General features: G+C 40.1%; 1 protein-coding gene across 1 annotated transcript in view; it reads left to right on the top strand.

The window, feature by feature from the left end:
• Positions 1–22,805, top strand: part of LOC139722008 (heparan sulfate glucosamine 3-O-sulfotransferase 6-like) — a 66,926-nt gene extending 44,121 nt beyond the window's left edge. The window contains exon 4 of the mRNA XM_071633336.1: positions 21,392–22,805. Within this exon, the coding sequence (XP_071489437.1) occupies positions 21,392–22,052 (661 nt within the window). The 3' untranslated portion in view covers positions 22,053–22,805. The remainder of the gene's footprint in view (positions 1–21,391) is intronic.
• The last annotated feature ends 569 nt before the right edge of the window (positions 22,806–23,374 follow it).

Raw genomic sequence — 23,374 nt, 5'->3', positions numbered from 1 at the left:
AATTGTAGCTATAAAGTATTAGTACTATTTACTGTACCTATTTTGATTCAATATTCAACATGTATTTAATTTAACTGTCATAGCTTGAAGTGCAAAGAAATATTTTGTTGTTAAAGGGAAGCATAAACAAAGAGAACAAATCAATCATTGATCCATACCATCAGATTGTTAGCTTACATGTGTAGGCTAATAGTATGCTTATGCTCATAGTTTATCGTAGAACAAACAAAATCAAAGCATCAATGCACACTTCTTCATCTTCAGAAGATTACAATTGGGTCTATCCAAAGTGGTATGTGTGTACTCCATGCATAACTGTAGATCTTAACATTATAAATGCACTGTCTTTGATGCACAAGTCTCACATTTTAGTCTTGATGTGTGTGCAAGAGAAGGTGAACATTGTTTCCAACAATCTGTCATATCCTTTTCATTTAAATAACACTGAAAAACTACTTATAAATAAAAGTTTGTAAATTCTGTCTGATTGTCTAAATGTGTATTAAGGAATATTTTAAAATTAGAGTTTAAGTAATGTAATCGAAGAATTGATTCAAATATATCCTTAGATGGGATATTTTATTAAGACTCTACAAGCAAATGCATTATCCACCTCAGTTATGCCAATAGGTGGTAACATATCTATGTTGGAGCATCATTTTGTCTTTTTTTTTCATATCTTTGGTGTTCATCATGTCCCCTTTCTGTCTCCTTACTTCATTTTTTATTTCTAAGTCAAGATATATTGTATGTACTGTACTGATGCATCTTATCTTGATTGAAGAAACAAGCTGAATGACAAAGCAGTAATTACTCACTCTTCTCCTCAGAAGATATTATCATCCTGGTCTTCGCAACTTGTGGTTCCCCTTCCATTTCGCGGTAGTCCCCTGTCATTCTGCATACACCCCCTTTCTCTCCTCTGCTGTCTATTAAACTGATTATATCTGACCTGTCTTCTCAATAAACCTGTCTCCCCTTCCTCTCTTTCTTACTTCCCTAGCAGTCTCCTGTTATTATTCTTAGGCCGCGTTCATGCGAATTTCGTAGCCAGAATCACAAACATGAATCATGATTCAAAACGGCGTTTCAAATCACGGTCTCAGCGGAAGAGCGTTCATGCGGGCTTTCGCAATGCTGATTCTGGCTCAGCTCATCCTTTGCCATTGCGCAGCGCACTGCGCAGTTTGATCTTGTCTCTGCAACTCGAGCCAGACCTCCTTATTTCAGCTGTACAGGCCTTTACGTTTTTATTTCGGTGAATACTTTCCGATAAGCTGTGGCATTCAGGCTCTGCCCACAGATCGAGGAACAGATCGAGGAATAATCCTAATTCTTCGTCTCTCCAATTGTTTCCCTTGGTAGACACAGCGCTGCAGCTATTACTTTTATCAACTCAATCGGAGAGTATATTACATGTATTATTATATTACACAGTAAACGTTAGATACTAGCATAAAGTCGGTGTATGGCGTTGATGTAAACAAACAAGTGCAAGTATGGTACCAAAACACACGATTCATAAGACGTACACAAGCACGCGAACAGAACTAGAAGCTGTGCATGGGATACCCCATGAGACACGCATGCGCACAGCGCACAATGACGTCATAGAATCATGATTGAAATCACGGTTGCGTTCATGCGGTTTCTGCGATCGTGATTCTGGCAGAATCATGATTCAAAACGCCCTTTTTTCCGCGTTTCAGATCGGCGTTTTGAAACGCGTTTAAATGGAAAAATCGCATGAACGCAACGCAACTAAACACGTTTAGCGACTAAACGTGTTTAGAAACGCAGTTCTAGTTTCGCATGAACGCAGCCTATACTACCATTCCTCATTCCTCTGTATGAGGCTGATTACCTCCCAACATTTCTCCTTTTAATGATCATCTCCCCCTCCCCCGTTGATCTAAAAAGGCCCATTCACACACAAGAGTCATCATTTTGTTTGTTTAAAGCAACTTTATATGTGGTGCTGTTCACACATGGAATTCAGACAAATCTTACTATACAGCACACGAAGCATTTAAAATCTCTGAAATGCATTTGTCTAAACATTGATTTGAGCATGACCCTGTGCATCCTCACCCCATACTCGCATCATGTGGCGAGTTGCATCCCGGGATTGAAAAAAAAAAAAAAAAAAGATTGCGGGAGGGGGGGGGGGTTCAGTAAAAATCCCACAAAAAAACCCCAGACTGATTATTGCAGAATGATGCAGTTGGCAATTACTTAGTGATTTTTTTTTTTTTTTGGGGGGGGGGGGGGGGAGGGGGGTGTGGAGGGGGTGTTCACATGTAGAACCTATCAGGTTCTGCTTTGTGTTACAAAAATTTGTTATTTTGTACAAATTTCTTTGGCCATATGAACAGGCCAAGAGACTCCTGTTACTCTCCAATTGCCATCCCTCTTCCCTTCTTTACCTTGCTCATTATTCCTATTTCCATGGTAACCCATCTTCCCTGCCACCATTTCTCATTTAGCTGGTAGTCCCCTACCGGGGCTACTATTTAGAGTGACCCCTTCTTTATTCTCGCCTGTTTAATCACCTGTTTGCACCTTACCATTCCTCCATCCTACAATTGACCTCCTCTTCCCTTTTCACTCTTCACAGTCCCCTGCCTCGACATCATCATAATTCTTCTCCCTTTCCTTCTCTCTAGCCCCCTGCCAGTTTGGTTGAATGCGCTTTCTAGATGGCCACTGTCCTCTTCCAAAAGCCAGCATGGCAGTGGCAACTGTACTGCCCCCCAAATCATCATTTGACAAGTTTTCTCTCTGCGGGAGCATCCACATCCCTCATCACCCATCTCTACTGTCTGTTGTAGCTCTTGTCTGCTGGCTGGATCCAATTGAATATGACATGTGTAATTACACGGACTTACTCTCTCTAAGTGGTTTAGATTACAACTGTTATCCCACTGGCATTTGCACCCTCCTCTTCACACATATCCTCCTCTTCACGCATATCCTCTAACACAGACTTTTTTTTTTTGCATAGATATAGCATTATGCCCAAATACAACGACGACAGTGATGCGTGTTCCTTGAGATGGCCTCACATCGCACTTAGTATCAAGCAGACATCAAGCTTATCAGGCAGTATCAAGCAAGGTCAACGGGATCTTTCATATAATATGGCAAACTCCACAACAAAAGGGTATTTAAATGTTTCAATGCATGGGCCATCATTTCAAGTTTTAGATTTTTTGGGGGGGTTGGATATTAGAAACTCTTAGTCCTGTTAGTTTCAAACGTAACCAGGACTTTATCTCATGCATGAAGACCTGCTGCTTAGTTTTACTTCCTTGCAGTTTTGCATAAGATCCTCAATTTGTGAGAAGTGATTGGTCAGACTAATAATCCCTTTATTAAGACATCGATATACCATGTTTGTAACATCATGGTAACCTTCTTTACTTTATCAAACAGATTGCAAGGAGTCAGTCATGTTGAAAACTCATATCGTGTTGATGATGCATGCGATAAAAACATAGACGATATCTACTGCAAAGCAAGAACTATTTGCGGCATGAAATTTTTTTGCGATAAATATTTAAAGTCGATGGCCTTTTTTGTGGCATGAAATTAGCGAGAATTACCGCTGACATCCAATGCATAGTAGTTGAGAACTTATGCATGCAGAAATTCGCGAAATTAAAATAGATGTGAACATTTCTGGTTTCACAGTATTTATAGTTCAGTGTTTTCCTATCTTCTATAGATATTCTAGCTATCCTGCACCCTGTGAATGATAGATAGATCGTGAAGCTCCCTGGTGTGCCCGTAATAGTCTGATAGTGGTGGTGCTTGTTTACAGTAATGAATCTGTGATTGGATGGCGTCTGGCTCGTAAGCCATTTACGGTGGTGACGGTGTAATTTTGTGCAGACATTGATAGATTTCATTGGATAGCTGGAATACAATTGTGGCTTATCACAGATCTCCACATGAGATCATGTGATCTCCACTCTGTGTTCAAGTTCACTTTTTAAAGGGAAGTAAATTTCAATACAACAAAGAGAAATGAAAGCAAGAGATTATTAAGCAGAGGGGTGCAGGTTGAGGTGTGAGTTTTCTTTAATTTGTCTCCCTCTACAAATGAAATTTGTAAGATGTTTGTTAAAAGTATAGATCAGCAGTTGCAGTCTTACATATTTTATTTGCAGAGGGAGACAAATTGAAGAAAACTCACACCTCAACGAAGAGAAAGGTTTTATTGAAGTTTTCCAGGGCATAATTTTTTTTTTTTTGTCAGTCCGACGCAGAGAAAATTAGTTGAGACAATGATGTAATTGCTTGCAACATTCCCACTGTTGTGCTGATAGGAAACATTCATTCTCTTTGCCAGTACTTTGTCAGTAACCCTAAAGCTTTACAATTCTAAACAACCTGATGTGAAGGCACAACGTTCTTGAAATAATGTACAAGGTAACTTATGTGAAAGTGAATTTGAGGCCGTGATATCATTGAATCATGTAAATAGAAATACCATTTTTGCCGGTACTGTAAATGTGGAAATTTTCGTGGTACATTATTCGCCGCATATTTCACACTACTTTTGGCTATTGTGAATTCTAAAACCCACCGAAATATCTTCACAATTTTATCTGCACATTTTGAATGGGTTGACAGTTGCACAGCATGAATTCAAGAATCCGGGAATATGATATTGAGCTGCTCAGTGCGTAAAATTAATCTCACGAAAATGTCAACGTTTACAGTAATAAGGCCATTGTGCCATATACTCTAGTAAGCCACATCCTGATTTTTGCGATATATAGAAAAAGAAGTGCCACGGTGAGAGTTAGTTGATTAAAATCCCCTCAAAGCAAATGGACATTTGGCAATGAAAATTTGATGCAGATGTGATGTCTGATTGTCTGAGCTATCATAGGAGAATGATGTCATAGGCCAGTGAAATATGACAAAGGGGGGGGGGGGGGAGGGAGACATGATGGCAGCCACATGTATTTGCATACCTTCCTTCTGAGGGAGATATCGATGGTGTGATATACTGCTCTCCTTTCTCCTCATGAGAGTGGTATCCATTTCTTTCCTTCCTGTGTGTTTACCCATCCCACCAAGGGAGATGATGATGATGATGATGATGATGATGATGATGATGATGATGATGATGATGATGATGATGATGATGATAATAATACCACCACTCTCCTTTCCCTGAGAGTGGTATGCATATTTCTCATACCTGCTTGTGTACCCATCCCACCAAGGGAGATGATGGTGATGTTGATGTGATACCTCTTTCCTTTCTCTTCATGAGAGTGGTATTCATTTCTTTCCTTTCTGTGTGTGTACCCATCCCACCAAGGGAGGTGATGCTGATGGGGCACTGCTCTCCTTTCTTTTCCTAAAAGAGCATTGGTATTTGTTTCTCTCATTCCTGTTTGCAACAGTCCCACCAAAGGAGATGATGCTGACGATGATGATGTGGTGATACCACTCTCTTTTCTCTTCCCGAGAGTGGTAAAAGTTGCATTAAATTTCTTTCCTTCCTGTGTTTGTACTGATTAAGGAAGGAGATGGTGATGATGATGATGATGATGATGAGAGAGACCACTCTCCTTTTTCTCTGTGAGAGTGGTACTCATTTCTCTCATTCCTGGGCATGTCCCCATCCTAATGAGGGAGATGACAAGAGAGTATGCTTCTCTCTCTGCCGGTGAGTGATATCACTTTTGCCGTTCCTTTCTTTTTACCCCCTCGTACCAAGTGGTGGTGGGTGGTGTCGATGGAGGATCGTGGTTGAACATGCAATTCCACACCTCATTTGTTGGTGGTAATGAGTAGAATACAATTGGATGAACAGAATTATGGAAGTTTAAAAAGAAAATCAAAATCAGATGTGAAATACGAAAGTTGAGGAATTTTCAATTTGACATATTTTGTGAAACTGAATAGTAATGTTGTCAGCAGCCGCATTTACATTACATTATGCAAGTTGCTAAACCACTAGTACACGATGCAAAGTTTACAGACACAGAAAAAGAACAACCAGCTGTTTTTGTCCATACTATACAATGTAGCAAAGTACATTGGAGGTAATGTAGTTTATGTTGAGTTGATAAAGTCTCAAGGTTTTGTGTCAAGATAGTCATTTGGTCTCCATGAAAAGGAATGAACTTTCTGAAAATTTAATCCAGCTTTATGAAAATTCTTATTTCGTATTCATGCACATAATATTTACTGCTGTGCTTTTGCATGATACTGTAATGGCACTGATTGCATTGTTAGAATACCACAGATTCTGTCTTTATGCTCTCAACATGGTCCATTTGATATGTATCTCATCTGTAGATCTACATGTATTTTGTTTGTATGATGAACATTCAAAGATGTTAATTGTATTACTGTAAAACACAATATTTTTGTGGCATGAAATTTTCGCGAATTGGAGCCGACGGCCTTTTTCGCGGCATGAAAATTTCGCGAGTTGCCTCTAACATGCAATGCATATAGTGTAGACAAGAACTTTCGCGTGTATTTTAATTTCACGAATCTTGGCTGTCGCGAAATTCGCGAAATTAAAGTGCACGCGAACATTCCTCATTTTACAGTATCACATTTGAGGTCTCATACCAATGCTCTGTTACAATAGATAGGTGAAATAAGATATCGTCACAACTGACGAGGCTAACCATGTGTTGAGGCTAACCATGTGTTAAAGAAGCTCACAGTCTCGCCAAGCTAGACTCTGTCATGTAGGACCCAGCTGAGCGTGAAAATACTATGGTATGCTGGATCAATCATGACCCTGCTCCATCTGCCGCATGAGAGGGACTGGGGTATGGGAGTCATGGATACCAACATGACATGTATGGCAGCGGTGTGGAATAAACAATGACATCATAACACATAGCGGGCATACACACCTGAGGATGAGGAATGTAGAGGAGATGTACAGGGGAGATAGTAGTCTTCAGAAACAGACTTTTGGATGATAGGGCAAAACAAAATACTGTAAAACATGATATATTCGCGGCATGAAATTTTCGCGAATTGGAGCCAACAGCCTTTTTCGTGGCATGAAATTTTCGCGAATTGCTACTGGCATTCAATGCATGTAGTGTAGACAAAAGCTTTTGCGTACGGTACATTTAATTTTGGCGCTTGCGAAATTCGCGAAATTAAAATGCACGCAGAAATTCCTCGTTTTACAGTAATGGAGGTGGGTGGGCAGGTCAGTGAAGTAGATTAGGTATTGTGGACAGTCATGGGTCTAGGAGCCTTGATGTAAGAAACATGTGCTGGTGAGCAGCTATAGTCTGCTGTTACTTTGGACTGGACCAGTTGATTATGATATAATCACAAGATTTTTTTTTTTTTTTTGGGGGGGGGGATTTTTATTGCAGTGCTGATCGTGCTATTTAGTGAGATTTTTATCTCCACACTGGCAAAAATCTTAAGATATTGATAGCAATGCAAATCAGGAGATTGGGGTCCCACTCATTCTTGCCAGTATTAATGCCACTAATTTCATTATTCTTTCAAAAAGAAATGTTAAAGGATTTTTTTTTCCCCTCTTTAAAAAGATACCACATGATTGTGTGGCCAGAATGGCTGAGTTAGAAGTTGTCTGGATCCGGGAGATGAGTAACTGTAAAGCCAGAAAGTTTTGCATGCATTTTAATTTTGCGAATTTCGCGAGAGCCAATATTTGCGAAATTTAAATACACACAAAAGTTCTTGACTACACTGCATGCATTGAATGCCAGGGGCAATTTGCAAAGATTTTGTGTCGCCAAAAAGGCTGCCAGCTCCAATTTGCAAAAATTTCATGCCGCAAAAGTCTCTTGATTTACCCATAGCACGGTGGTTGATCTCATCATTGCCCTCCTTGCTTTGAGGAAGACAGTAGGATTGAAATGACCTGGCTAGAAATCTCTCCCTATATCTCTGTATAGACTGAATAGCTGAAATTGCCCTGAATTTTAGGTCATAAGCTCCTCTTTCTCCCCACCCCTCCCCCTCTTTTTATTTTTTTTTTCTCTTAAAAAAAAAAAAAACTGTTTGCTGAAGTCTGTGTTAGCTCTTCATTTTAGCTTTACCAATGAGGAGGATATGAAAGAACTTTATACTGCTGCATGCTTCTGAAGTAGTTCCAAGGGTTTAGGCCAGGAGCACAAATATTTAAAAATCCCCTTGGCTGTGCATCACAGATTATCAAGAGCTGAGATTTGAGTAGCCATTCTGCGAGTCTGTTACCTTGGTGGAGCTGAAGGCAGTCAATTGGAGCTGGATTATAGGGTGTGATGAAATCTGTCTCACGATGGGAGTCGTGTCTTTGAATGAGAGCTGTGTGACCATGTTGGAGGGACATTGAGTATCAGCGATAAAAATCAGACAATTTTACTCTTACAAATAGATGATTATTAAATGGGCACTTCCACAGTAGAAGGGTGCATTTCATTGATGTCACTTTATTTTGTTTTCAACAATGATCAGTTGGATATAGCAGGATTTGAGACTGGTGCACAATTGCATTTGAATGAAAATAATGGAAATGTTGTGCTATTAAGAAAATTTTGCTCCTTCTTTTCAGACTAGCTTTCAACTGCACTGTACATGAATTCCCCTTTAACCAGTTGAAGACTAATCTCGAGTAAACTCAAGAAGGCGTCTATGGGAAATGAGTGTTGTAGCAAAATCATCCCATCCTGAACGGGTTAAGCAACCCCTCTTGGTAGCAGGAGCATATCTATACCTTTGTCAGTTTTACAGTGACCTTGTAAGTATGCCCACCTGTTGTGTGAATTGCCTCTTTAAGATTTCTGTGCTCTCCTTAGAAGCCTCTTACCTAGCTGACAAAAGGGTCTTTGTCTAATGACAGAGCCTCTTACTTAGGCTTAGAAGTAAGTTCTAAAGAGGTTTATAGAGTAGGTGATTTTCAGGAGAGGAGCCAATCTGCGAAATCCAAGGATTTTGTTTCTTTAATAGGCAGTTGTTTTCTTCTTTTTCTTCTTATTTTTTAGCTCGGGGGGGGGGGGGGGGGGGGGTTCAGTAAATTAGCAACTTCCAAAGTAATGCCTTTATTATACTTCATACCTTGTGGCAGGATGATAACAGGCTTACATTGTACCATGACCTCATGGCAAGCATTTGATATTTAGCTTGCACAGGTTGTGTGCATGTGTGTAGCCACAGTTCCTGAAAACCCAGTATTATTCATGTGGCCAATAATTGACTACTTGATGTGCTGATGAAGGGGGGGGGGGGGGGGGGGGGTCATCTTGAAACTTAGATTATGAGTAAGTAGGAATACAAAGGGAAAAAATGCACAGAGCTGAATACCAAGCTAATATTTGTAACATTGTTGCATTCAGATGTTAAGAGACCTTTAGGAAAACAAATGGTTAATATGCAAGGATGCGTTTTTGTAAAGACTAAAGGAAAATGGGATTTTTTTTTTGCAAGCATGATATCTTTGGGAAATACTGTGAAATTTTAATGAAAGTGTTCTCACTAACATTGTTTATATGATTTGATATTTGATTCTTGTGGTAATTGCATATTTGCTTAAGAAATTACCTGACTGAAAAAAAAGGAAACTCTGGATTTGTAGACAGTGGTCATTACTTTTTTTTCAGTGCATGAAGTATAGACAGAATAAATGTAATTAAGCATGATTACAACTAAACAAGGATATGATCAAGTTGGTCTTGATCACATTTTCTGATAGTCTGCAGGTCCAGAAAATGCCAACTGCTATTGCCCATTTCATGAAATATGGCTCAGATGTCTAAATTCCATTTGCGGAAGTGCTTTTTGAATTTCCTGGAAAGGTTTTGCAAGCTCAAGTTTTTTTTTTTTTTTTGCCAAAGCACAGCTATTGCAGCATATATTGGACATATGCCTCTCTCTCTCGGCTGGCTATCAGAAAGACCTTTTATCGCTGAACAGGGTTGATTTATTGAAATGTGTGGCACCCAAGGAATAATCTGAGAAACCTGTCTCTGATGTGGGAGGCACTCATCAGGGGACACGTAACGTTTCCTTTTTCACACTGTTCTCCATGTGGGCCTATAAACTTCTGCCTCTAAATGCTTGAACTTGCATAAATCACCCCAAATCTGTTTGCCTGTAGAACAAAAACAAAAGTGATCTCTTTATCACCAGAGGAAATAAACTCCAGTAGATGCATGTGAAATATTGCTGTAAAATTCCCCCTTTTTGAAAAGATGATTTTACTCTATGCTGTGAAAGGATAGGAGGTGTGTCGGTGAGTGGTGCCTTCATTCTTGTGACATACTGCATCGTACACGTTTCTCACACCCAAAGCACCTTCTGATCTGGAGATACAGCGAGACTCATATTCCAAAAAGATGTCTGGGAAAGACAGATACACTGTACATCAAGTTGTGTGTATATACATCATAAATAAAGTGTATTCTGTATGGGCTGGTGTCACAGTGGATTTTTGAGAAGCATTTCTAAGGTGTCAAAGGTCAGGTCAAATGGGGTTGCCATTTAGGTTGCCATTTAACCCATAGAAGACGAGTCTGATTTCCCCCAAACTTTCACTGATGTGTTCTACTAATATTGTTGCATTCACTCAGTCCACATGTATGTGAGTGTGGACTTGTCCTTTAAAACCATAGTAGTATGAAATTCTATAAGGCTTTTAGAATCTTGTGCAGGGAAAGAACGGATTCTGATGGAAGCTTCAGACAGTACATAGCATTTTATAGATGATGAGGGGTCTGTGCAGGCATTCCAAGAAGCTCATACCATAACTTTTTTTTTGTAGACTGCAGTAAAGTGGGAAACTCTCTGACTCACCCCTTAGGCTTATATTCTCCTCACACTGTTTTCTCCTACCTTTTTCATCCCTATTTATTTTTACCCCATCTTTCTGTCCCCCTCTCTGTCATTTTCCTCTATTTTCTTCTCATTCTGCCTCCTTCCCTTGTCCTCTTTCTTCTAGTTCTCTGAATACTCCCTCTTTCCTCTATTTCTCAGAGTCTCAAAAACATTTTACACTTTAGTACAGCATAAACGTTGGGTAGAATCCTGTGCTTGCGCAGCTGTGCCTTAGGATAACACAGTTGTTACCTGGACTGTGGGCATGGCGAATGGAGGAATAATTCAAGCTCCTTGTGTTCCTAGCTGTCCATCCACACTCCTTGGATACCCGGACTTGGCAAGGATGTGTGAGGACAGAGACAGGAAGGATGATGGCCGAAATTGGTAGAAGGAATTCGGAGACGATTTTTCATGATTTCAGCGTTTCTTTTTCTTGTGTAGAATCACTCCATGAATCCAGTGTGAGGGTTATAATACGTTTTCTTAAAATTAAACTCAAGCACAGTCACTGAAGTCAGAAAAACAGAATTTTGAATGGAGAATGTCAAATTTTCCCTTGATCCACATGATCTCTGACCTCTAGTAGATCTACATACCATATAGCATCGCCTGCCTGGCAGAAGATCCTTAGCATGAAATTTCACCTCAAAATGTTCTTTTTGTTCATGATGTAATTTGACAGCGTTTTGAAAGCTCTTTCATATAATGTGATCAGATCTTTTTTTTTTTCTTTTTTAAAAATATTTTTCTTGAGCCCGCAAGCCTTTGGTATGTTCTGCAGGGCAGGCAACAAATATCCCATAAGATATTCTATGTCATTCAGGTTAGTAACTGCACAAAGTATTAGATCTTGTCACATCTAAAATCCTGGAATAAGTGAAATTCTGTTATCTATTTTATGATTAAGTATTGTCATTATTTTTTCCTTTTACCAAATTTGATTGAATTTCTTTATTTTGACTTTTAGATTATATAGCAGAGTTAGAAAAGACAATTGTATGAGACATTGATTAACCCATGATATTTTATCATTTGATATGATAACCGCTTCCAATCTAATCTTTCCTCTTTGTCAAGTCAGTAGTTACATTCATACAGAGTAGCGAAACTTGAGGTTTAGGTCGAAAACTTAAAGGGATAGTACAGTATTGGTGGAGATGAGAATTGGGCTTTTAACTTTTTGCGAGATACCAAGAAAACACTTATGATATAGTACAGAACATACAATTTTAAGAGGAATTCAAAGTTTATTTGATGAAAATCGGGTGTGGAATGAATGAAACATCCAAAAACAAAGTAAATCAAAGCGATCGTAATAAAGTGTGGGTCCCACACTTTATTAGAATCGCTCTTTTTTGGATATCTCAGCCATTTCAAAACCAATTTTCATCAAATAAATGTTGAATTCCTCATAGAATTAGATGCTCTTTCATATTTCATAAGAGGTTTCTCATTATCTCACCAAAAAATGTTAGAAACCTGAAATTAGGTCTCAACCAAAACTGTACGATTCCTTTAAATGTCGATGATTAGCTCCACTCATGCATTCACGACACGGGATCACATGCACACCTAGACTTTAACCCGTTGAGGACGAGTCCCGAGTATACTCGGCAAGTGTCTATGGGAAATGCATTTTGTAGCAAAATCAGCCCGTCCTCAACAGGTTAAGATACAACTTACGAGCAAATACCGCTTGATGATCATACCATACCAGAGTGCAGAGTCTTCACCTATGACCTTATGCCCATACAAAATAGTGCAGCTAGGTTGACCCGGAAGTGAACGAGAAGTGAGGTGCATGCTAACTCACAAGCTCGTTGATCATTGTGTCCACATGAAGCAAAACTACTGGTTCTAATCAACTAGACTTTAACATTGCTAACTTTCAAGTGCATCCACACGGCGCTAAACTATAAGTTAATCATTGAGAGTTAAGTTTTTGACCTAAACTTAAAGTTTAGGAACAGCGTGTAACCGTAACTGTTGTAACACATCAAGTAAAGATCCAGTTGTCTCAGTGAGAAAAAAAAAAGCACCATATTAAAGGACAAGTTCACCTTCATAAACATAAGGATTGAGAGAATGTAGCAATATTAGTAGAACACATCATTGAAAGTTTGAGGAAAATCAGACAATCCATTCAAAAGTTATGAATTTTTGAAGTTTTTGTGCAGTACCCGCTGGATGAGAAGACTACTGCAGTGTATGAATAACTTAGATGTCACATGCGTACAACAATATAAGGAAAATATAAAGAGAATTTCACAAAATTCCATCTTTTGAAAAAAGTACACATTCCCCTGACTCGTTACCGACAAATGTTATGGGTAATATTATTCCCCCTGCCTTTAGAAAGAGGCAAGTCAAGTGCTCTTTTATTATGCGAAAAAAGTGAAAATATGTTGAATTTTCTTTTACATTTTCTTTATACTGTTGTACGCATATGACTCACAAGCTGTAGTAGTCTCCTCATCCAGCTGTTCTGACACAAAAATTTAAAAAATTCATAACTTTTGCATCGATTGTCCAATTTTCCTCAAACTTTCACTGATGTGTTCTACTAATATTGTTGCATTTTCTCAATCCTTATGTTTATGAAGGTGAACTTGTCCTTTAATAATAATCATGCCTGGACCAATGTATGGAGAGACAGATGAATGGATATAATCCTGAAATTCACATTTCCTTGGGCGTGACATCGTGGCGGAGGCTTCAGGATTTTATGAGAATCAGAAAGGAATAAAGGTTAAACTTCTAGGAATTAAATGACTGCGTATCAAATTGCACAAATACCTGCATTTCAAGCCATGCCCTTGACACCTGGATGAAATTGCACAGGCCTCTGCTGTTCTCTTCAGCCTGTTCTCTCTAAGGGCAGGAGAAACTGCCCTCCCCCATCCCACCAACAACATCAACGAAAAGAGAAAGAAAAAAAAGGACTTAAGAAAGCATTTTGATAGTGTCATGTTCTATAGAAAGCCATAATTTGGCCCCTCCTCCCCCAGAACCAAGTTCAGTTTTTCCCTCTGTACATATTAACCAGAAAGAAAATGACTCCGGTAACCAGGGGGGTTGAGGGTGTGCTTTTCTTGCTTGCAGAGAAGAGAGGAGGGGTCACGGGCGGACAATTGGTTGGGACTGACCTCTCGTGGTTCTGGCCCCATTTCACTGGAAGAGGAGGGAAGAAGGGGGTGGGGAATGAGTGCGGAAGTGCCTCAAAATGAATGAGAGGAGTCCTCAAATTGAATTCTGCTCTTTTCTCAACTATGTTATGACTCTTTCTACCCCCTTCACCTGGTATTCTTTTTTCATGTACATATCCCTTTCCCTTTCCTTGCGATTTTTCCATATTTTTTTTTCTTCTGCAGACCTGATCTTTCTGAATAACCTGTCAATGTGTGGGATGCTATTTTATTTTCAAAGCATTCAAGCTATTCAGGCAAATGCTGATCAATTACATGTCTTGCAATGCACACTGTGTGAAAGGAACCTCCTTTTATTTTGTAAAATAAGCTAAACTTTCTCTGTCTTAGACCCCGTTTACAGTGCGGGGCCGGGCTCGGCCGCGGCCGAGCCAGGCCTCAATTGCGCGGCCGAACCCCGCAATTTTGTCCGTTTACACTGCTGGGCTCGGCTGCGCTTTTGATTCAAACCTTTCATTATTTTGTCGTAGTGGCGCTCTGCTTGTAAACAAATGCAATTTGGTATTGTCTGGTTTTCAGACCCTTTGCCAAATGAATTCCGTGGCGACAAAGTCGCCGTTCGGGCAAAGGCCTTTGCCGAAGGAAAGAATCCTTTGCAGGACAAAACCGCCTTAAACTATACTAGTTTTCGAAGTTGAGGGGGTTGATGTCCTGAATAGTAAAAGATACAGGCAGAGGGTTTTGAAGAAAGACTAAAATTGGCCGCACGATTGGCTGCGCATTTGGCCCAGTTTGCGTTTACACCAAGAAAAGGCTGGGCTACCGCAGCCGAGACCACCTCCAGAGCGAGGCCAAATGCGAGGCCAATTTTGGCCTCGCATTTGGCCTTTTGCGCGTTTACACTGAAGCGGGGCTGGGCACGGCCGCAGCCGAGCCGCGGCCGAGCCTCGCACTGTAAACGGGGCCATTGTCCCTCTCTCTTGACAATTTTAGAGTTTGTGAAGTATGACTGTGAGTTTTTCAGGTGAGAGTATAAAGAAATTAATTTATACGATTTGCTAGTATGTGATTGTACTTATCACAGTACATTTGTTTCATTGTCTAGGTCTGCGTGAAAAGGTATGCATGTGTGAATGCATAGGCCCTATATGTTCGTCCACAAATCTGTATAATGTTAGTGATGTAACTTCAGGTAACTTTAGCTTCTTTGATAATAGCTACATGATGCTTTAAACCTGTTACGTATTGCTTGACATGAAATCGTCAATCTATAAAGATTGTAGCAGAAGGACTAGAGGCTAGGATTGGGGTTAAGGCTCTCTAAGATCTGTGATGAGGACTAAATGTTCAAAGTGATGTCAGGGGTAAGACCTTCAAATCAAAGAGAGGCTAGGAATTAGACTTTGCTGCAAGTCCATTTATGTTGGTTCAAATAAACATTTCACACTCGGGTCCAGTATCCACAATGAGCTGCCAATGATTGCACATTCGTTTTGTTGTTGTTGTCTTTTTACACAACGTCAGTCATTTTGTAATGATAGATGTCTATATTATTTTCAGTGACATAGCATTATGAGACAAGTCCCATGTGTATCAGTTGAAGCTGGGAATTGAAACCAAGTTGGGGTGGGGACTAAATGGCTCTCAACTGTTTTCAAGTGGTGGAGCCCTCGTTCGTGCGTACCGGCACGTTCGCCACGAAAATTGTTCCTCTTCGGTCGGTCCATCACACTGCACTTTCTTGTCACTGTCTGCAGGCATTACTTCCATTCCCCTTAGTTGGTAAGACAGCAAGAGACTCCACAGAACTTGAGCACTATTTTGATGCCATCAATCATCACAAGAACATGGGGAAAATTGTTGTAGGATCAAGAGTAAGGCAGGGTGATCAGTGGAAAAACTGTTTGTTTTTTCCCTCCTCTCTGAACCCCAACTCTAGTCCCTCCCCACCTCCCCCCCCCCCCCCCCCCGCACTTCAGTAACAATTGGACTCTCACATCAAATTCACACATTATTTGCTCAAAGACTCTTGTCTACATTGTATGTGTTATCTAATGTACTTCTGTTCACTGTGCAAACATATTATGAGCTCTTTTGTAGTGTCCTGAACAAATATCCAGCATTTTGTAGAGGCAGAAGGGTATGAAATCATTAGACTTTGTACAGCTTTAGGGCCTTTTGCTTGTCAACGAACAATGTTCAAGGGCAAATACGAGGCTGTCATTATCATATTGAGATGCCTGTCGTCAATGCTGTATTGATATCTGATTCTTTTTCAGAACTGCAAAACTGCCAATATAAGCTATGTTCGTGTGGCAACCTTTAAGTAATACCATGGATGAAAACTGCCATCAAATGATACATAAAATTGCTCCTTATAATATCACTATACAACCGTAATGCACAGCTCACAGCATGTGGGCCTGTTATCTACTATGGTACTCGGTATAAGGTGCTCTTATCATCAAGATATTCCCAACTTTAGCTAACAAAATCTTCTTAGGTGGTTATTGATGACAACTTGGAAGTTTAATGAGGGCATTCTTGTGATTACTAACTTCAAGTTTAACTCTTTTGAGGTGGCAAGTGCTAGTCTGTTGCAGAATTTTCAAATTGAGGTTGAAATTGGCAGCGTATAAGTTCCTGATTTTGTCTCGAGCAGGCAAAGTTTTGTATCTGTCTAATTTTGTGGAGATTTAAGAAATTTATCCATTTCCATCTGATTTTTCTCCAATATGAGATATGCAGCAAAATTCCTCCTGGACTCGATGGGCTAAGGAAGAGCTCTTTCACGTGGTACTCATCATCGATGATAAGTCTCATAGTCAGATTTTACCAACAAGTATCACTTGGTATTCAAAGGTAGCACTCTGCATACAGTAACCTCTGTTTCAAGTTTATGGAGTATTTGTACAAAATTTTGAAATGAGAAGCAGGAAGGGAGAGAGGCTACCACCATACAGTGGTGACAACTGCATCCATGATGGACCGAGAACACAGCATTATACATGAGAATTTTGAGTGTAGGTCAGGGAGGTGCAGCCTAGAACCTCCTTGGGTGAGGTAGGGAGAGTGTCAACAATATGAGGTGTTAATTTACCAGAAATAATTCAATGGCTTGCAGGAGTCAAGCTTATTCTAAGCCACGCGCACACTGATGACTATACAGAGTAACCAAGTCTCCTTAATTCCCCAGGAGGCTTCCTAAAAACTTCATTATCTCATCACATCCTAAAATGAGAATATAAATGTCATCTTGATGAGGGTATCATTTTTGTCGGTTTGTTTTTTGTTTTTTGTTTTTTTTTAAACCCATTGAGATGCATCTCATACACAATAATCTCCCTGATTTTTTATACTATCTTGAACCTTCCCAATTATAATATGCTTAAATTGGCAGCCCCATGACTACATTGACAGGGGCCCAATTTCAACAATGCTTTGCATGGGTGGTCTTGTGATTGAGCTATGCACAAGGAATCTTGTGGTCATTTTTTTTTTTTTGATCATGAGAGTCAGTGGTAACTCAAATTTTAGCTTAGGTGCAAGGGCATTCACACAATTCCTGACAGCAAGTAAACTTGAAGTTCGACCAGCTCAGGGTAGACCTACAATGTAGAAAGACTGCTGTGTGTGTGAGGCAAAAGAGTCCATCTGTCCATACCCAGTTCAGGGAAATACTTCCCATAAGAGGTTGAGCCCCCAAAATGTCTTCCTAATTTCCCAGAGGTGGCGATGCGACAAGAGACGAATAGTGTAGTTCTAGAAACAGCCACCACTGTAGGATACCACTGACCACACAAACACAGATACATAATGTTATATGATATCATCCTCTCCTGCTGTGTTTTTACTTTTGACTCTGATCTGCTACGTGGACCACAGTGATCCCAAAATCAAGACTTCATTTCAAGTTGAGAAACCGTAATTTGATTATTTTTCTGTGTTTTTATACAAAATCATTTTCGGAAATAGACAAAGTCTAGACCTACTACTAGATCTACCGACATCTCAGATCGGCCTAACAGTCAGGCCTAACTCGATCTAACGTAAGCGTAATAAATGAGGTATACTAGTAGACCCTGCGGAGTTTGTGATTCCTGTGTCGTGGTCGAATCATGACGAGTGTTTGAAAGCAGTACACAGGGTGGTTTACAATTCTCTGCCGGATGTTACATTTATTTTTGGGCCTTCCTGAGTAAGCGGTCACTAATTTAGTACTGTGATTGTGGACAAGGTGTTGTATAAAACGAATAATTTATGATTTTGTTCGTGCATTGGGGCACGTAATACCGCACTCGGTGCGAGATTCGCCACTGGTCTATTCAACGCGGCGATGTTATTAACTTTTGGTAGTAAAATATGGATATATGCTCAAGGCAAAATTACTGCATAATAATGTCCTAGCAAAATATTGTACTTGCTTTGTTATCATTTTTTATCTTAAGAGAGAGCATATTACTGCAAAAGCTTATATTTCTAGATTTCTTTGTCTTCTTTAGAATGTTACAACAGTTTCTGTTTGAATGTCCCCAAAGCATACATGTACTGGTATATGAGGTGGGTTTGAGCCTCTTTTTTGTCACTTATCATAGTAATATCATTGCATTTTGACATCACAATTAGAAAGGCATTACATTCGCTCAGATATAATGTCTATGCCTTTACTATTTTAAAAGCACTGCCAGTCTTTATGATATTAAATGAAAATTTTCTCTTTGACAAAGAAACAGTGTAGGGCCTGTAGGAAAACCTAATGAAAGATGAGGATGTTATTTCTAGAGAGATAGATTGTACCAGGTACCATGGTATGAGACTAGGGCAGACTTGGACCCTAACTGCCAGTTGGTACGTGACTCCGCCCTCTTTGCCCGAACTAGGAAAGCAAACGCTTTGTGAGCAAAGTGACAACATGGGAGTCCCTAGACAGTCGAGTGCTTGATTGATGCGGGGAGTGTTTGTCGTCCCCAAAAGTGTTCCGCTGTTGATTCAGCGTGCTCAGCATGATTGGCTGTTTGCATCGAACTTTGTTATATTTTTCCCTTTTTTCTGCGTGGTGTTACAATCATACATGTGGGGGGGGGGGGGGGGGGTGAGGTGAGTGGGGAAGAGAATTGTACACAGGAAATGGCAATTTGATGATGGAAAGTATATTTCATGCTCCAGAAGGCCTGTTTTGGGAATTGGCGTGCAAACATTGAAAGTTGTTGCTATGGTTGCAGTTGCCATGGCAGCGACCAATCAGCTGAGAATATTTGTGTTATTACCATGGCGACTGGAGTTACCGAAAAAATGGAAACAATTTGCAAATGTCAGTATGGAATGGGCCCCTGGGCTGGTGAATGAAGGATAGCACTGCTTTGGCACAACATGTCTATCTAGCCTGAAAACTTGTAGGGGATAAGAGAATACGTAATGTAGAAATAAAGTATGCAACAAAGAGAAATATGACCACGTCTGAATGCTTTGTTGGTTATTCCATACATCCCCTACAGCTGAAAATGATTGACATCGATGAGTGGTGCCCATTTGTTTTTTTCCATGAAGCACACCATTTGAAATCATCATGTATTAACCAGGGGATTGGCTGTGAATGCAGTTATGCTGAGTGAGTTTATACGTTCATAGCTCCATAAACCAGGAGTTCAATTACATGAGTTGATGACAGTTTTTTTCTCCCGTCAGAAGTCAAGTATACAGCAAGATATGGGAGAAATGACAGCAATCCTGTTAGTTGAAACTACAGTATGCCGCTGGGCCTCACCTCTTCAAATCCTAGAGGAATTTTCTATCTTAAATTTCACTAAATATGTCATTAAGGAGAAAAAAAAAATAACCGAATTGATAAAATGCATTCAATTTGCATTTATCAGGGGCACATTTACTACAATTGCCAATTTGAGGAAGAAACAGGAACTCTAATCTTCTGAAATGTGTTGTCAATTTGAACATCAGATATAAATTTATCAAGAAAGAGGCATATGAAAATTCTGCTACTGAAACAAACATTTGTATTTGAACAGCAAATTGCTTTCAAGTGCTAAAAGATATGTACATTTTTGGTAATCAACTTAAATAAAACATTTGCAGTGAATAATGAAGAATAAGTAAATACAAATATGATATTAAAGTGCCAAACTACAAAGGTGTTTTTTGAACCTGGTGTTTAATGTTTATAGGAGATTTGCCAAACTGCTGTCCCAGTTCTGCCACAGTTTCTTGAGGGAAAGCTTTGGCCTTCAGTAACCCTATATCAACTGAACTCCAAAAAAGTATTTTTCCCTTTTTACATATCTTCTTTCTTCATGATGGAATGAGGAATGTGTTTGAATGTGTGTTGAGAGTTGGGAGAAAATACAATTTTTGTTGACTTCTTCTGATTTTTCAGCTTATAGAGATATGGAAAGCTGCCAAGTCCATTTTCGCTGTTGGCAAAGACCATATATGATGCTAGAGATTCATTTGGGTCGTCTTATCCCCAGTGGAGGAGAGGGAGGGGTTGGGGCTGTAGTGGGAGAGGTTGGGGCAAGACACCCACCTGAGCCTTAATTTGCTACAGCGGATTTGTGTTTATTTCTGTCTGGATCTGATGTGTAAAAAGTTGCTTACACCCTGTTGAGAAAGAGAGAGCGAGGAGTTTACTGACCTCCTCTCCTCATGTATTGCATCAGCTGGTATCATGCTGTGGTAACTTTCCTCACTTCTCTCTCTCTCTCTCTCTCTTTTTTTTTTTTTTTTGGGGGGGGGGGGAGGGATAATGAAATATTACCCCTCTGCTTGAAAACACAATGTGCTGGTTGATTTGAACTTGACTTACGTGTGGAGAGAAATCTCGTAAATCAGGGAGAAGGAGGCGAGGGAGCTGGTAGTTTCTGTCACTTGGTTGATCATCAAAGCATGGCATGCAAATAAAACAGTGACACAACGATGCTGCTGATGTAGATAATGTTTACAGCAAGTGAGCAGATTGGACATGTTTTGCCCATCCCAGTCTCGTCTCAAGACTTTACCTCTTCCCATTTTATTTGAGTTCATATCTCTGGTTGCTCTCGTTGCTCATCTTCTCAGCTTAACCATCCATCCTCTGCCATCACTTCTGCTTCCTCGGTCCTTCACTTTATTATCCATTACTTTGCCCCAAAGATTGGTTCAAAAGCAGGACAAACCCAGTACTGAAACTGCAATATCAGATCATCAGTTTTCAATATACTCATTCTTTCCTCTGTCAACTGAAAACACAAAATTATGAGAATGATTCATGAAATAGTGAAATGAAATGCGTCACTTTGACATAGTTTGCTTCTGCTTTCTGCAACTGTTGTGTTTGAAGTCATACACACTTATGTTCGACTGTTTTTTATAACTTAACCGATTAATAATTTTCTTTATTTATATCATTTTTTTTTCTGCTACAGGGAACAAATGCCCCTGAGTGCGCCGGGACAAATTACCATTGAAAAGACTCCAAGCTACTTCATTACACGGATTGCTCCGGAGGCCATCTCCCAAATTGACAAGAAGATGAAACTCATTGTAGTGGTACGTGACCCAGTGGACCGGGCACTCTCGGACTTTGCTCAGTCTATCGCCACGGGACGGCGGACAGAGGGTCAGTTTGACGGCCTGGCAGTGCCGGACCCCAAAACAGGTGTGGTCAATGGTTCGTGGTACCCGCTGGACATTGGGATGTACGACGTCCACCTCGACCGCTGGCTCCAGCACTTCCCCATGCCACAGTTCCACTTCATCAACGGCAACGACCTCATCAAGCACCCCGCCCGGCAACTCGTCAAGTTGCAGCAGTTTCTCAACATTGACGTCATCATCAACGAGGACTACTTTGTCTTCAACAAGACCAAGGGCTTCTACTGCATGAAGCAGATGGGCACTGGAGCAGACGAGGTGAAGTGCCTCGGTCACAACAAGGGGCGGGAGCATCCGAGGGTCTCACCTTCCGTGCTGCAGAGCCTGAGGAAATTCTTCAAGCCGCACAACAAGCGCCTCTACTCCATGATTGGAGAGAACTTTCACTGGGATGATAGTGAGGACCAGACGAAGAGCAGGAGGAGGAGATAGTACATGCCTCTACCTACAGGCACCTCTTGCACCAAAGTACAGGAGGTCAGAGGACTACTGGCTTTACCCTCTGGCAATAGCTGAGGAATCAATGTCCACCAAGAACAAACACAAAGATGGGGAAGTACCAGTCCTTGTAGCTCTCTTCGGGGATGTACTATGCGGACCTGCTGACATCAAAGGGATGAGTGTTTGGGTGATGGTCCTGCCAGCTGGGTCCACAAGAGTAATGAAAGGAGCATGTTTTGCTTCCACTGGTGAGGGTAGAACCGTTGCATCATCTCAAAGCTGACGCCGTAGATACGAGCACTAACTCTTTGACTCCGCTTTGATGGCAGCAGATGCTCCACTTGGTGAGATATCACTGACACTTGGCTTGAAACTTGATTGCAGCTCAGTGCTTATGTCTGCACGAGGTCCAATGATTTGTGACCAGAATTTATCACCAAAGTAACAAACGATAATAACTAACATATGATGCTTTCGTACAGGATTTGAGAAAGCATGAGGGGCCCTTGGAAAGAAAGACACACCCTCTTAGTGGCAATATGACTGTTTGTGATATATATTTTCAGGAAGTTGGTTCCTGAATAGTGCTCACTTATCTTTTCCTTCACCTTGTATGTATATTTCCCTTTCCTTGTGAGCTTCTCCAGCTGACCTTTTCTTGTCCACATATCTCTGCAATTGGGCACATTATTATTATTATTGTTATCATTATTATTGTTATTATTATTATTATTATTATTATTATTATTATCATTATTATTGTTATCATCATCATTGTAGTTGATATTCTTCTTCTTGTTATTATTTTTGATACCACTATTATTGTAATCATAACATTACTAATGATACTATACAAATGTTGATTATCATAGGTAAATGTGGCATTAAAAGTGCACAATTCACTGTGGTATTGTCCGGTAACTAAATTAATAACTCACTTGCTGTGAGATGACTTTATTCATCTTTAATTGAATAGCCCTTGAAATTACTAGTTAACTTGGGCATCTGGGTGAAATATTGAGGCTGCACTCAATCACCCTAATTTTCAGGCAGTGATTATATTGAGAGTTTTAGGTCAAAGAATATTTTCGAGATTATGAGTCTTAAAAGAAAAGGAAGCACACACTTTGATATCATATCAGTGGACATAGTTGATTGGTTGCGAGACTGTAGAGCCAAGTTCAGATGTTAGTGTGTGTTGTTGACAGTACATGAAACATCAGTGATGTCTGTAGCTGTGCATATTTTCCTCCTAAGAATGATAGTTACTGGGCAAATGTGTGAATATGCTTAGGGAGGGGGATTCACATTCC

Source organism: Diadema antillarum, unplaced genomic scaffold (genome assembly GCF_040938485.1).
Source record: "Diadema antillarum isolate AM-2024a unplaced genomic scaffold, OU_Dant_1.0 scf00000154, whole genome shotgun sequence".
Classification (NCBI taxonomy): Eukaryota; Metazoa; Echinodermata; class Echinoidea; order Diadematoida; family Diadematidae; genus Diadema; species Diadema antillarum.
This window is presented reverse-complemented; position numbering and strand designations above follow the sequence as displayed.